Genomic DNA, 16,158 nt, shown 5'->3' with positions numbered 1-16,158 from the left:
AGTCTATGCACAGCATGTGTATCTGCAGCTACACATGCCATCGAACGGAAAATGTCACTTACCCAGTGTACATCTGTTCGTGGCATTAGTCGCTGCAGATTCACATGCGCCCACCCGCATCCCCGGGAGCCTGTAGCCGTTCAGAAGTAGATCTTAAACATTTGTACATTTGTAAATATATTACTTTAAACTTCATTATGTACAGACGCATTCACTCCATTGCATGGGCACTATTACTAGCATACACAACTCCTACCTCACCCTCTGCGGGGAAAACAATCTAAGATGGAGTCGACGCCCATGCACAATGGAGTCGAAATGGGAGGAGTCCCTCGGTCTCGTGACTCGAAAAGACTTCTTCGAAGAAAAACAACTTGTAACACTCCGAGCCCAACACCAGATGGCAGGATGTGCACAGCATGTGAATCTGCAGCGACTAATGCCACGAACAGATGTACACTGGGTAAGTGACATTTTCCATATATATTAATATATATATATATATTAATATATATTACTATATATATATATATATATATATAGATATATATATATATATATATATATGAATGATATACACATACCATCATGGCACATAGATGCTGCGTTAAGAAGAGTGAATCTATACTTACTTATCTTGGCAATACACCAGAAATCGATATTCTACTGTTCATATTTTTGTAGGTAGGTCATTGTGAAAAAATGTACATTCTAGAAGTGCACCCTGTGTACAATAGTATTGGCATTATCACTCGCCATTAGTTCTGAAGATATTGATCTGATATTATGCAAGGCATTCTCTACTCCTTCCCACTCACAGCAAGATGCCCACAAACAAAAAGATTAATGAAAACATAGCACTCACTACAAACGTCGTCAGACATTGTTAGTATTGTTATGGGGGCGCCACACCTACCCCCTTATCCACATCCTTCTCATCCTCATGCTGTTCACTTTCGCATGCTTCAGATGAACTCACCAACCGCAAGGTCTTCAAAAAATCCCGCTCTCTGGGCTAATGAATATAACAGACAGAAAAAAAGACAGCAAAGACACAAGACAGACCACAAATGAAAAGAAGAGCATGAAACAAAGGTAATGAAGAGAAGGTACAATATGCAACAAAAGTACAGTGATGCTCACGACAAAGGATGGAAGGAAACCTGCAGTGTTGTTGTGTGTTTTAACTTCGATGAGCAGAGGGTAACTGTTGAGTTAGTTTTCATCTAGTAAAATATCACTCACCATTGAACTGTAGTGCGCGTAGTACTTTAACTTTCTCACAATATCAACTCTTGGGACTCATAAGCTGCATGAGAAAACCGGAAGATGTCGATGGGTGTACAAGCAGTAACCATGCATGCTTTTGCAGCCTGTACTTCATGACTCTGGTTGTCATCCTTGTGGGACTCACTCTAGTTTCAAAGCAGCAGTTAGAGGTGACCTTTTAGCCGGAAGTGCACTGGTGGTGGATGGGAGTGTTGGTAATGTGAAGGTTGCTAAGGACCACAGGACCAAGAGTTACACCACACGCTCGCTGACCGTCTGTTACACCACATTCCCAACCCAGTGACTGTCACTGGGAAGTATAAATTTTACAGGTCCCACGAGTGCCACTCCATAGTAGGGAGCGGTCTCTTTCCTGTTATGAAGGGGAAACCTGTGCTCGTTGAAACTGAGGGACTCAAGACACAATGCACTGTGAGATGGAAAGTACAGGGCATTGTATTCAGGGTAATCTTGCACAGTAAAAGCTAAAAAGACCATAAAATTGGCTGAATTCTTGCGTGTGATCGGTTTACAAACTCACCGTTGTTTGCTATCTAGATTGTGAAGCAGAGTATTGAGTAAGAACATGGAGAATTATGTTATTTAAAGTACGTAATTTTGCAAAGAGCTGCTCTTGAGAGGGACAGAGCGCTTTGCACAAAAGATTTCATTTTAACAGGAGCATCTGAGACATGAGATGTTGCCACAGAACAGTGTGCTCTGCAGATACAGAAATCTGAAAAAAAGTCATATAACTGAAGAAATAGTGAATATAATAGACTAACTTGTTGCTAAAACTAACTGTGCAAGCAGTAGAAGTTCACAAACTCATCTAGCAGCAGCTGCGTGAAACATGTTTCCATGTCAAAACTGAGATCACTCGAGGCTGCTTCCTTTAAAGAAGGATTTGCCTCGATTTTCAGATTTCTCTGATGATGGAACATTTGCACATGTTGATTACATAGCTTTTTACACGGCTGTAGTATCAAAAAATCTGCTTGGAGTGTTTATATTAGTTCCATTTGTGAATGAAAATTCTTATAATTGTTCCCACTTGAATGCCTATTTTTGGATAGATTGAGTATAAAAGCAAAAAACATATCCAACGAAGGGGATTGTTGATCTCTGGGCGAAAGGGTAACATCTTAGTGATTGTGAAATTCTTGCTTACTTATTTCTAATCATTAGAATTTGGGCCTGTCAATTACATTTTATTATATACATTGTATTTATACAGTGCCCCGTACACTAAGGGTAAAAGGGACCTTCAAAAAGAAATAGCAGATACGATCAGGAACAATGGGAAAGATTGCAGGGTACTAATATGTTATAGAAGGTCAGTGAACATCAAGCTATAACATGAAGTCGGCAATGGGTGGCTTTGACTAATGCCCTTAATCACCAGATACACAGTTAACCACATGATAAAATGAAGGAAAACAGCAAATAAACTGGTTAGCAGAGAGAGAGAGAGTATACATAAGAAAGAAAAATAGCCAAATATGTAAAACCTTAAGTCCTGGCATAGAGCACATTTGGGACAATGGCACACAATCCAGGCATCTACATTTGACAAGGATTAGGTTAGTAAGAGGGAGGTCCAATGATCAGAGACTTGAGGCCATATGTACGAACACTTTTTCCCATAGACACAGAATGGGTAAAAACCTTTGCTACATCTGGCCCTTGGATACATATGAATAAATTGCCTTGACAAACACTATTTATTGCTATATGCATTGCCCAGACATTGTCACAGCCACAAAAATGAAGTGATTCCACAGACCAGGTAAATTGTGTATAATTAGTGAATTGTCTTATGGTTCATCAGGTCCAGGAATAGCTGTAGATCAAACAGTTTGACATTTGCAAAGAATTTTGCATGCAACATTCAGTGTGGCTTGCGCTAGAGTCTGAAAAGTTTCATGTGCCCCTCCACATTGCAGAATACTGAGAATACTGCATTCAGACATTTAAGATGGGATAATCTGCCCTTGGGTGACACTTATGACACCATAACCTGAATCTTGACAAGCTAAAAAAGGTGTTTTAGGGTTTTACTTTCAGATTTGTTTTTTTTTAAAGGTGTTTCAATATTTTTAAAAGTGGACGGAAAAATATGAATCCCTTGTCATTGAAAGGGCTTTAATCAAATATTCCGGCCTAAACATTAAGAAAACATATAATAGACAGAAGCTAAATCTGTGTCACATGTACTACCTCAGGTAAATACTCTATATTTGCTATATTCAAAAAGTCCTTAAATATTGTCCTTTAAAATTTTGATTCACTGTTGATATACATTTCCATTAACATTGCTAAAAAAAAAACATTATTTTAGGAGAGCAGTTGGAACTGGGAACAAATCTGAGCCTTTCAGTTGTTATTATATCTGACATACCTAAACTTAAACTTCCCACTAAAGAGAGACTAACGACACAACATTTTAACAGCAGTGGTGCAGGGCAGTTTGTTACTGGGAAGGTTGTCTCCCTTTAAAAACATATTGTAACCTCAGAATAAAAATCTTATAGATTAGGAGGGTCAGATTTTAAATGATATATAAATGGATAGAATGAAAAAGGTGTGCACTTTATTACAAGAAGTCTTGAAGAAAAGAAGTCTACACATGTAGGATTGCCTTTATTATCAGCAAAATGTGAATAGTTTTCTTGCTTTAGAAAGACTATGTATTTTCTAAATTATTGTTAACACGTTGCAAAAGTACGCGTGGGTTAAAGATAATAATAGCTAGATAGAAATGCCATGATATGTGACTTTAATCACATTAAATATAATACAGAAGTTGCTTTTTTCATGCTGCAAAATTCAGCTACCCAGCTGCATAATGTGATCCTTCATTGTTCCAAAATTCCTGTGGGTCCTGACATATTAGTGGTCTTGTTTCTACGTAGAGGATGGATCTGTATTGCTGAGAATGTGAAAGAACCTGACTACAGATTTCTTTAAGAGAAGTGCGAGTTAGATGAAGACAGATAGCAAAAGTAAAATGATAGCAATCACATTAATATGACCATATTAGTACAATATATATGTTAACATATACTGCTCTATTTGAGGCTATTTTATGTATAGCCAGCCACCAGAAAGTCTCATTGCATGTAACAGGATGCATTAAGGGCAATACCAAAATTTAGCCAGACAGTGGAAGAGCTTTTTAAAAAAATGTTTGAGAGCATTTACCATACTTAGCAGTTAAGCTTTATTAACTCACCAGGGTGTCTCCAGAAAGGACTTCCAAAAGGGAGATTAGGTTATGTCCATCTCTCAGATCTTCATACAGATCATTTACATGTTTCCGTACCTAAACAAAAAAATAAATTTCAAAATGGTTACCTTTTATATGTTTGAGCAGGTATATTTTGTACTTAGTATAGCAACCACAAGAAATGAAGACCATGTTTTTGGTCTGTGACATTAATATATAAGCTGATGATTATATTGGAAAGGAAGATGAACATAATAATCGCTCTGAGAGAAGCACATGGCGGCTAATACAACACCTTACTACACTAATACTTTATACGCTACAAAGTATACATAAATAAACACTCCAGAGAGATCTACTATCACTAGTTGTCTTTGAAATAACATTTGCAGATTTATACAGAACAAATACACATATTTATTTTATGTTGTTAAATAATATTTACACATACATATACTGTATCTTTATGTGTTAAACATCTAACAATGTTTTGTATTTTGTGTAATGAGCTGCATATCTTGTTCGAAACCATTAAGTGATACTGTTAATCAATTATTTAAAATGTGTGTACATCAGCATTTCTCAGAATGAAGGGATGAAAGTAGCCAAATAGATGACCGAAGATTATTTTGCAATACGAAGCTTTGATTCTTATATGTAATTTGATCTAAAATGTTTAGGACAACTATGTCAAATACACTAACCTAATAGGTTATCACATTTGAGGTACAAACCAATAAGAGAGCTGTGTCACAATATTTTCATTAGTTGTTTTACACAGATGATGCTTGTAGGATTTGCAAGGCAAATGTTCATCACATGGATTGCAAGTATTTGAAGTGGAGAAAATTACACTTGAGGGTTCAATCAAATCTACTAAGGACATTAATTAATGTCATATAACTATTTAGATGTGATTGTTACAAGAGAGAGGATAGCACAAAGATCTAATGTACACATTCAAATAACTTAGAAAAACACTATTGTATATGTAGTTAATTCCAACTGAACATTGTAGGTATTTTCTGCCAGCAAAAAATAACCATTTCAGGTCATTAGGACTTGGCAGTAATGTATTGGCTGTTGCCTGGCACTCCCCAGTCTCTTGCAAAGCCCACTGGGAATTAGAGAATGAAATAAGAGGATGAAAATCCTTGATTCTGGCAACAGCCAAAATAGAAGCTGAAAGCAGAAAAGGAGCTAGTAGTAAAGTGAGTAGAAATCAGAAGAAATTATAGAGTGATAGGACCAGGGTTTGTTTCACAAAGACATATGTTTTGACAGCCTATGTGAAGTAATGCTGTTTGCTTACAGGCAACCCAATGAGACTAGTTGGTAAAAGAAGAGTGTGCTGAAAAGTTATCTTATTACATTGAAAATGAGTATGGGCCCATATTTATGTTGCATCAGTGGCAAAAATGTATTCAGATGGTGCACCGTGCATGATATATTCTCACAATGAAAAATATTTTGTGGTTTGATCTTGTACCTGTGATAGCAAAGATGAGATTAGATGAGACACTTAAAGATGGGATGAACATAATTCATATATCTGTATACTTGACATGAATGTATAAGGTTGAGGAACATCCTTACAACAAAATCATAAGCTACTCAAAATGCAACCCCCAGGTATAAAATTACCCATTGTATAGAGAAATCAGAATGAACACCAAGATTAAAGTTGTTGAACATGGAACTGTAAGGATTCTGACACTGTCAAACAATGACATTAAATATGTCCAAAATATTAGGAAGATGTTTGTGCCATTTGCACTTCAATTTTCTACTCCTTGGAAAACATATGTTTCTAGAATCTTCACAGTATATTGTTTTTAAAGATATGTGAGCTGGGCAATGACAATGATCTGAGCAAGACAGGTGTTTGGTAAAATCTCAGAAGTTCTGAACTTCAGTTGAGGAAATGTGAACTGTAGGTGTTGAGTTACTGAAAAACAAAAAATCCAGTACCCAATGGGATTATCAAATGATTCTGATATGAAACAGAAACACACGAGAACAGAAGTATTAACATAAGAAATGTGTTCAAAGGTGGAATGTCACTCCTCTTGCATCCCTACTGAATGTCTTGAGGATTCAATGTATTTTAATAATTTTGACTAGTGTGTGTTCAACCTTTAAAAGATGGAATACAGTGTTTAAGCTTTCAGGAACATTATTTGGCTTAGTGATAATTTAACCAAATGACTTGGCCAAAGCAAAGACAATTGTAGTTGAAAAATCCGTACACCTTACATATTTATAAGTGATGTGTTTTATAAACAATGTTTATTAGTATTCCCTATTGTTTTATGAAAAGTATTGGGCAATCACATGTTGGGATATTCATTAGCAGATCCTTAACTTTCTGAACATGCTCCAGGAGTACATGATTAATCCTGCTGTAACCATATCCACTTGATGAGACTGTATGAATGACAAATATGTAAGTTTAGTACACTACATAAGCTGTGGATCAGCCTCAATCTATATTAATATAAGCCATTTTTCGAATGCTAATAATGACTGGGATTGTGAAAAACGAAAATATATTGCTTAATGATAGTTCAATACAAAAAGAGAAAGTTTAAATTCTAGGTGAAAAATGAGCAGCCTTTTTTCCCAAGGAACACAAATCTTGTCAAATATGTTGGGTGGACTCACACAGAAATGTGAACTTCTCTGTAGAGTGTATCCTCATACTGCCAACCACATGACCATGAAGTGTAGTTACTGGAAACTGAATGTAGGGAAGAACAGTTGGATCCCAAAAGTGATGTCTTCAATTCAGTTCAATGTGTTATCAACAGGGTTGAGAGGGTCTCTAACACTTCAAAATGTCCTTGTAATGCTGTAAACTATGGAAACAAAACTGCAGAAGGAAGTCCTTGTTCAAGCATAAAAGGTATTCCTGTATTTTACTGGGCACATCTAGAGTGAAAACAGGATGGACTTGATGCACCGACATATGCTTTTAACTTACAGTTAAAATCATAAAATACTGGTGTATGAGGCTGGCCCCGTGTGTGGTGGGCAGCTATGGTGTTACATTGTCTAGGTAGCCAGTGCTCTCTAGTGGTAGCACTGGTGAGCAGCCAAGACTTATCTAGGAGGAGTGTGAAGCACTTGCAATACCATAGTAGTCACATAGTAACTTATCAGACATCAAAGGACCCACACAGTGTTGCAAAAATAAAGGTACTTTATTACAGGAACACCAAACCAGATTACTATAGGCAAACCCCCTTCTAGAGGTAAGTACATACAAAATATATATAGGTAAGTATTAGGAAATAGCATAAAATAGCAAGGGCCCTATGGGGTGGGGGGGGGGGCAAACCATATACTAAAAAAGTGGAATATGAGAATGGGTCCCCCACCAGAGCATATGGAGTAGTTAGCCAAGGGCTGGGAGAGAGTGGAACCCCAAGAGGTAAGTATCTGGAAGACCCCCAGCGACCAGGAGAGCAGAGGTACGTTAAATAGCAGTCCCATAGACTAACATGGGGACTCGTAAATGGAATATTGCAAGAACAGGACCAGGCCAGTGGAATCCAACAGTGAATTCTGGATGAAGGGGACCAGCAAAAGAAGGGAACCGAGTTCAGTCCACGCAGGAGTGTCCAGGTAGGGCAGGAGGCAATCCCCACCATTTTGTGGGTGAAAATCTGGGTCAACGGTAGTAGATGAAATCTAGCTGCGGAGTCCAGGAGCTGCAGAGGAGTCACTGAAGTCACCTACAAACTGCCCCTCTACGGTCGCCAGACTTCAGATGGGTCAGTGGTCAGGAGGACCACCAATAAGAACAAGCAAATGCAACTGGAGTTGTTGGAAATTTGCAGCGCTGAAGAGGGCCAGCAAGGCCCTGGGTACTCGATCCTTGGAGGGGAGTCCAGGCTGACCCTCAGAAGACAGGAGAGCCAACAGAAACAGTAAGAGACTCCATGAGCAACCCACTGGCAGCAGGCACATTAAGTCACAGTGAGACCCAGGCAGCACACCTGAAGAGGAGTCCCACGTCGCTGGAGCAGCAGAGAGGAGACTGTCCTCGCAGAGGTAGAGTGCTGGGGTGAGGGCTACGTGGAGCCTGAAGATCCCTCAGAGCAGGAGTCAACAAGCCCTGGGATGCGGCAACAGTTGCAGTGCACAGAGGTTCTGTCTTAGAAGAAGAGGTAAGGGCACACTATCTCCCAAGTTGGAAAGGACGAGAGGACCTGGAGGACCCCTCAACACCTGTGCTGGAGAATCTTTGCAGGTCTAGAGGACAGCAGATCCCAGCAGCCAGACTTTGTTGCCCTAGGTGCTTGTAGATGCAGGGGAATAGACCCTTTCACTCCAAGGGAGATTCCTTCTTGCTTGTTTGGTGGAGCTGATGTCTTGCTAACCCCAGAGAATGCACAGCCATGGAAATGTTGCAAGTTGCTAACAGAAGCCACAGAAACAATGTTGCAAGGAGAGGTTGTCTTGGTATTCCAGTCTTGTTTGGTGAAATCCAGCAGAGGTTTCGGTGACCAGGAGCAAAAGAGGTCATTGCAGAGGATTCCTGGTAGAGTCTTGCATGCCGAATCTGGGGACCCACTCACAAGGGGGTCCCTAAATAGCCCAAACAGAGGTTTGGTCACTTTGCAAGGTGACAACCTATCAGAGGGGGTCACTGACGTCATCTGCCTAACCTGACCAGTCGGATGCTCCATGGGGCCTCTTTCCATCTTGAATCAAAATGGCAGAATCAACTGGCCACCTGGAGGAGCTATGAGCACCACCCCTGGGATGCTGATGTACAGGGGAGTGGTCAAGGCAAAACTGTAGCGTGGGGAGGCTACCCCTCCCCATCCTTGTAATGCTTGTTTCTAAAGAAGAGGGTGCACCCCTGTTCTACAGAAAATCCTTTGTTCTGACTATCCCTGCTTGACCTGGTCAGGCAGCAGGAGGACAGAATCCTGTCTGGGGAGCTGCAGCAGTGTGGGCTGCTTACATACCCTGAAAGACCGGTAGAAGCAATACTGGGGGGTCCTCTAAGGAGCCCTCAGAGTGCATCAACTCATGCCACCAATACTGGCATCAGTATCTGGTTATGATGCTGACATATTTGATACCAAACATGCCTAGGTTCAGAGTTACCACTATGTACCTGGACCACTGGCAGTGACCTATGGGCAGTACATAGCTAAACTGGCCTCTCTGCACTTACGAAGTCCAGGCAATTGGGACTGGAGTTCGTAGGGGCACCTCTGCTCCTGCAGGGGTGCCCACACACACAAGGACCTGCACCCTGCCCTTAGGGCTGGAAGGACCTACCACAGGGGTGACTTACAGTGACATGGTCTAGTGACCAGCAGTGAACGGGTGCATGCACCTTTTCATGTAGGCTAAAAATGGCACCGTTTGCCTAGGCTCCCATGGGTGGCATAATACATACTGCAGCCCAAGTGGGGGGCCCTGGTGTACCAATGCCCTGGGTACCTAAGTATCATATACTAGGGGCTTAGAGGGGTACACCAATATGCCAACTGTGGGGGTGTAAAGAGTACCAAGACAACCAAGTTTAAAGGGCACAGCACAATCACTGGGGTCCTGGTTAGCATGATACCAATGAAAACACTCTAAGCACACTGACAACAGGCAAAAAGTGGGGGGTAACCATGCCAGAAAGAGGGACTTTCCTACAGTTGGGTTCTTGTATGTAGGATACAGCTGTGTTTTGAGAAGCCTGCAAGGGATCCACTTCAACCACTGTGAAAACACATAACAAATAAGAACATCATTTTTCTATGGTATATATATATATATATATATATCACTGCAAAAACCAAAGGTAACAGGGTCTATATAATTTACATGCACAAAACCACAGAAACTCAGCTGTTATGGTTATAGTTATTTCAAGTAACTATAACTCGTGCCCTAAGGTAAATAAAACTTGCATCCTCACCACACACCACAACTAATTACCCAACATATTAGACCATATTAGACTTTCTGGTTGAAGTATTGGCAGCCAATCAGATATCAGCATGGGGACCGTTGAATCCACAGAAGATCTGCATCTCTAGATATCTATATTTCTTTTTCCTCTAATATCTCAAACGCTACTGAACAGGTTTACACCAAATCACAAAAAGAGTGCTTTCTGGACCAAAAGCTACCTTTCTGCCAAATATGGTGTAATTCCGTCCAGCGATTTGGGCTGCAGTTGTGCCTAAAAATCCTTATGGAAATTGCATGGGGCAAAAAGTGTTTTGGGACCCCTTTTCTCAACCCCGCTTGACAAAATCACCCTGAAAATTTCAACACAGCAGCTGAACTGACTGTCATACTAGTTTTGAAAAATTTGTGAAGAGTCATCAAACGGCGCCACCATTATTGCCAAAACAAACAAGTATTTGAAATGCAATGGTTCTTGTGTTTGCTGGAGTAGGAGCTGTTAACGTTGCAAACTTCTAACTGGACTTTTCTTGCACATAAATTGAAAATGAAAAGTAAAACAGTGGACATAAGTGAGTTGATTCAAAGCACGATGGCTGCTGAAAAAGAAGTTTGCTCGCAATCAAACATATGGGCAAAAGTGCAATTATCCATGTAACATGGTCGGTGTCCAAGGCAGTAACCAAACTGCCCCAAGGAATTTAACAATGATAACAAAGGATTTTTGAAAGGCAAACCCATGAATGAGTGACAGTGATGGGTGTGCGGTGGGAGTGCATAAAAGCCCACCGATAGATTACAGCTCAGAGCAGTTACATGCTCGACCTAAAAATGCTTTACCTATGAAAACAAGGTCCTAACTATAACTACCTTCCAGTGACCATCAGTAGAGTAGGTTTTATATATAGATATATATCAGCTAAGGGGATTTTTCATATTTTTGAACACAACTACAGTCCGCACCACTGGACAGAATTAAACCAAATTTGGCAGAAAACGAGCTCTTGATCCAGAAGGTGTGCCGTTTGTGATTTGGTGTAAATCACTTTAGTAATTTCTGAGATATTAGAGTTTCAAAAATATAGATACATAGGGATCCAACTGTCCCCATGCTTACTGGCTGGCAACACTTCAAGCAGACATCTTGTGCTGCACTCCAGAAGACTGTGTTCTTAATTTTATTACCATGCAAGTACCCACCACATTTGCCACCACTGATGCGTTTGGACTGACAAATCTTGCTCATGGTATGTCGTTTGTTGAATAATGAAACCAGGTAGGATCCGTCTCTGATGGTGGCACCAGCCTGAGAAAAGCGCACTGCCACTGCAAGGGACTGCTTTCTTTATTGATATTATGTTGCAGTAGCGCCTAACACTGACCAGAACACAATTGTGCATAATGTGGTGTAAAGGTATCATATGGAACGCTATATGCTACATGACCAGCTTTAAAAGTGCTGGAATAGCCTGAAGTCGGTGGACTTCAAAAGATCACAGCCCACGTTCCACATACCAGAACGGTCACCATCCTTCTGGAACCGAGGAGAAACACTGAACGAGCGGGGTCAGAGGACGCTGCCCGAATAGAAAAACTTCCTCCAGTAAGGAGGGGGACTGCATGATCAAAAGGGTGCTGTTGAAGTGGTCCGGCAGTGGGATTAGTGATTTCCCTGATACGGACCAGGAGATTGGTGGCAACATTTCAAAGTATGGAATTAAAAGTATCACCAACCACCATCTGTGAGTGACGGCATTACATAAATTTTTTCTTACATTTTTCAAAATATCGAGAACATTTAATACATTGTTGCCATATAACATGGAGGCTAGAGCAGCAAAACGCTTGCAGCGAGCAGAAGTATTTTTCAACAAAGGAATGTCAAAACACAAAGTAATACAAAGAACTTTAAATCTGACATGAACACGGAGGAAAATAATTTGAAACAATTGTATATTCAACTGGAACGATTACTAAGCAAGGAAATAACAAAAAGCTGGGAGGTCATCATAGTGGAAAAATACATTGAAGTGGGGAGAGTCCCCAGGGGTCTGAGGATTTTAACATTACCAAACCACCCAGACACTAAGGGGGTCATACCGACCCCGGCCGGGCGGAAACCGCCCAAAGACCGCGGGGGTCATTTCAACTTTCCCACTGGGCCGGCGGGCGATCTCCAAAAGATCGCCCGCCGGCCCAGCGGGAAAGCCCCTGCAAAGAGGAAGCCGGCTCCGAATGGAGCCGGCAGATTTGAAGGGGTGCGACGGGTGCAGTGGCACCCGTCGCGATTTTCACTGTCTGCTAAGCAGACAGTGACAATCTTTGTGGGGCCCTGATAGGGGGCCCCTGCACTGCCCATGCCATTGGGCATGGGCAGTGCAGGGGCCCCCAGGGGCCCCACGACACCCGTTCCCGCCAGCCTCTTCCTGGCGGTGTAAACCGCCAGGAACAGGCTGGCGGAAAGGGGGTCGGAATCCCCATGGCGGCGCTGCAGGCAGCGCCGCCATGGAGGATTCCCTGGGCCAGGGGAAAACCGTCAGGAAATCGCTGGTTCCCCTTTTCTGACTGCGGCTTTACCGCCGCGGTCAGAATGGCCCGGGAAGCACCGCCAGCCTGTTGGCGGTGCTTCCTCTGCCCTCCACCGTCGGAATGAGGGCCTAAATCACAAATGTTGGAGGAATTGGGGGGGCAACAGCATGGAATGCTCTAAAAATATGATGTATTTCGTTATAAAATATTCCAAGAAATATATTGAGGAAATCCATAAATGCTTAAGGGAAGTAGAGGATAAAATGTTGTGCCTGAAACAGGAGAAAGAAAGTACGAAATTATGGAAAGAAACAGATGTGAATCTTAAACATGAGAAGCAGGTGGAGGAGTGGAAACAAAGAAAGTTCAAAAGAGATTAGATTACAACATTGGGAGAAAATCTCATACTCATTGAAATATGTGACATACTTAAGCAGCAACTACATACTTGTAAGTTGTGATGAATGAGTCACTGAATGCTACTATGAGTGTATCAGACACAGACTTAATTGAAGGAGAAGGAGCACCAGTACTAACAGAAAAAATACTTTTTAGATTAAATGAAATTGCTCTACCTGGACCAAGGAACACTAAAAAGAAGAGGCAGGGGACAAGGATATGTACATGGAAGAGGTCATGTACCAAACCGAAAAGATGTCAAAAAACAAGAAGGGGGTCTGAAAAAAACAAGAGACTATCCATTCCCCAACAGACAGAAGAAGTAAGGGAGTCAGCAGATAGTAGGCAAGATAAGAACCTGACAATTAATCTTTCTAAACAACAATTAACTGAACATGAAACAAAACTTTTAAGCAAAAGTCTAACATTTTGCCCTGAGAAACATTTTGACTATGTTGAGACACAGATTGATCTGTATACATTTGTTAGAAAGTTGAAACTAGCAAAATTATTTTCCAAACTGGAACCAAAAGAACATCTTCAGGGAAATCCAACTACTTAATCTCCAAGACTGACTATAGAACAAAAAAATGATATTAAAGTTGTATGTGATTTGAGGCATCACCTGGAAGGTGATGAGTTAACTGAAACCTAGTTCCTGGAAGAGTTAGATATAGACAGAGGTGAACACACACACACATATTTATATATATTCCTTCCAAAAATAATTCGCAGCACTCCAAAAGACTTTGGGGGTTATTACAACTTTGGAGGAGGTGTTAATCCGTCCCAAAAGTGACGGTAAAGTGACAGATATACCACCAGCCGTATTACGAGTCCATTATATCCTATGGAACTCGTAATACGTCTGGTGGTATATCCGTCACATTTGGGACGGATTAACACCTCCTCCAAAGTTGTAATAACCCCCTTTGTATCAATATTTATTCTTCTTCAGAACAACCATCCTCATTACCAACGCTTTTCGACTATCACAGTCTTGATCACAGTAAGTGAGTGCGTTGTTTATGTTGCCTTTTTATATGTACTTCCAATCTTTGCCATTAAGCAGCATTCTGGGAATGTAGTAAAACTAAACAAAATACAACCTAAACATAACTAAAACCATTTCCTGGAAATAAGATAAATATTTTTCATGATCAAGTAATGACAGATCTGCAAAAATTAACAAAAAACACAATAACGGAACAAAAAATCTCACATCAAAGGAATGACAAGCACTTAACGATCTATTGACTAACCAAAGTTTGGAAATCAAACCAACTGACAAAGGGGGCAACGTAGTAATCATGGAAAAACTGGATTATTTGGAGGAAGCGCTCTGTGAATGTAATCTTGTCACTAAATATCGAGAAGTGATAGCAAACCGATCACTGACCTAACTTTAGGGGTGAAAGAAAAACTGAGGGACTGCTGGATGATGATGAAGTTTTATTACTTAGAAATGACAGCCCAGTAATTCCTACTATGTATTTTCTGCCAAAAATACATAAAACCTTGAAAATAAAAACCAGATGGACCCATAATATCTAGCTGTAGTTCCTTGTTTGAAAATATATCAATATATGCTGACAACGTTTTGGCTCTAACTGTAGTCACTTTAAGCTCATACTTGAGAGACACTGGTGATTTCCTAAGGATACTGGGTGACACAGGATGGCAGGAGGGAAACCTACTAGTCACCATAGATGTGGTCTCACTTTATACGTCTATAAGTCACAAATTGGGTTTGAAAGCTGTTAAGTACTTTTTGCAATAAAGAAACATTCAAGAACTTGAACACTCAGAAATGCTGCTATAAATTATTGAATTATGTCAGAGGAACAATGTATTTCTTTTCAATCATAAAATATCCTCTCAGATATGCGGGACAGCTAAGGGAGTTTCCTTCTCTCCAAACTATGGCAACTTTATGATGGGCTGGTGGGAGAAACATATAGCTTAGAGAGAAAGGAATGAGGAATATATAGAGAAAATTGTGATCTGGCTCCAGTTCATTGACGATCTGTTCCTCATTTGCAATGGAATGGAAAAGGAGTTCTGTAAATACTTTGAGGTACTGAACAACAATGAAGTAGGATTACAGTTTACTTGTAACACCAGTACTACTCAAATTCAATTCCTGGGTGTGACAGAATATATAGAGGATAATACAATACAGACAACATAACAACGGAAAGAGACCTCAACTAACAGTATCTTGCATAGGTCCAGTTTTCACCCAAAGTCATTAAAAAAGAGTATTCCCTATGGAGTATTCATCAGGATAAAACAGGATTGTTCAAGTGAAAAGGAAATGGAAGCAAAATTCAGGGAAACAAAACAAATATTTCTACAACGAGGATACAAATGTAGTGAAATTGAGCAAGGAGAGAAATGAGCCAGATCTTTGACATGGGCACAAACATTGGTCAATAAATCTAAAAAAAAAGAGGAGAAGGATAACAAGCACACAAGTATTAGAATGATCCTAACACACAGTAAGGAGAATACTCTAATTTTGAATATCATGAAGAATTACTGGAATATATTAAAAAAGGATCCAGATATTGGACATCTATTGTGAGACAAACCCAGTATTACGTTCAGAAAAGTACCATCATTAAGAGATCAACTAGTGAAAAGCCATTTTGGACTGAAAAAAACTTCAAATCAGTTAACAGAACAAGAAATGTTAAATGCAAAGTGTGCCACAAATGATGAACATGAAAGAGTATGAGGATTTTAAAGGCAAAAAAAAAAAACGAGTGAATTACACGTGATACCACATATGTGGTGTATGTAAT

At 40.3% G+C, this 16,158-nt stretch overlaps 1 protein-coding gene across 7 annotated transcripts in view; it reads right to left on the bottom strand.

Moving 5' to 3' along the window:
• Positions 1-16,158, bottom strand: part of DST (dystonin) — a 1,789,835-nt gene that overhangs the window by 1,037,130 nt on the left and 736,547 nt on the right. For 4 of the 7 annotated variants that reach the window (XM_069235778.1, XM_069235772.1, XM_069235774.1 and 1 more), the window contains one exon: positions 4,505-4,594. In XM_069235778.1, coding sequence (XP_069091879.1) covers positions 4,505-4,594 — 90 coding nt within the window. Of the gene's footprint in view, positions 1-979; positions 1,016-4,504; positions 4,595-16,158 lie in introns of all 7 variants that reach the window. The other 3 variants (XM_069235771.1, XM_069235775.1, XM_069235773.1) reach the window with 1 other exon arrangement.

The sequence above is a fragment of the Pleurodeles waltl genome, chromosome 5, assembly GCF_031143425.1.
Source record: "Pleurodeles waltl isolate 20211129_DDA chromosome 5, aPleWal1.hap1.20221129, whole genome shotgun sequence".
Taxonomy (NCBI): Eukaryota; Metazoa; Chordata; class Amphibia; order Caudata; family Salamandridae; genus Pleurodeles; species Pleurodeles waltl.
This window is presented reverse-complemented; position numbering and strand designations above follow the sequence as displayed.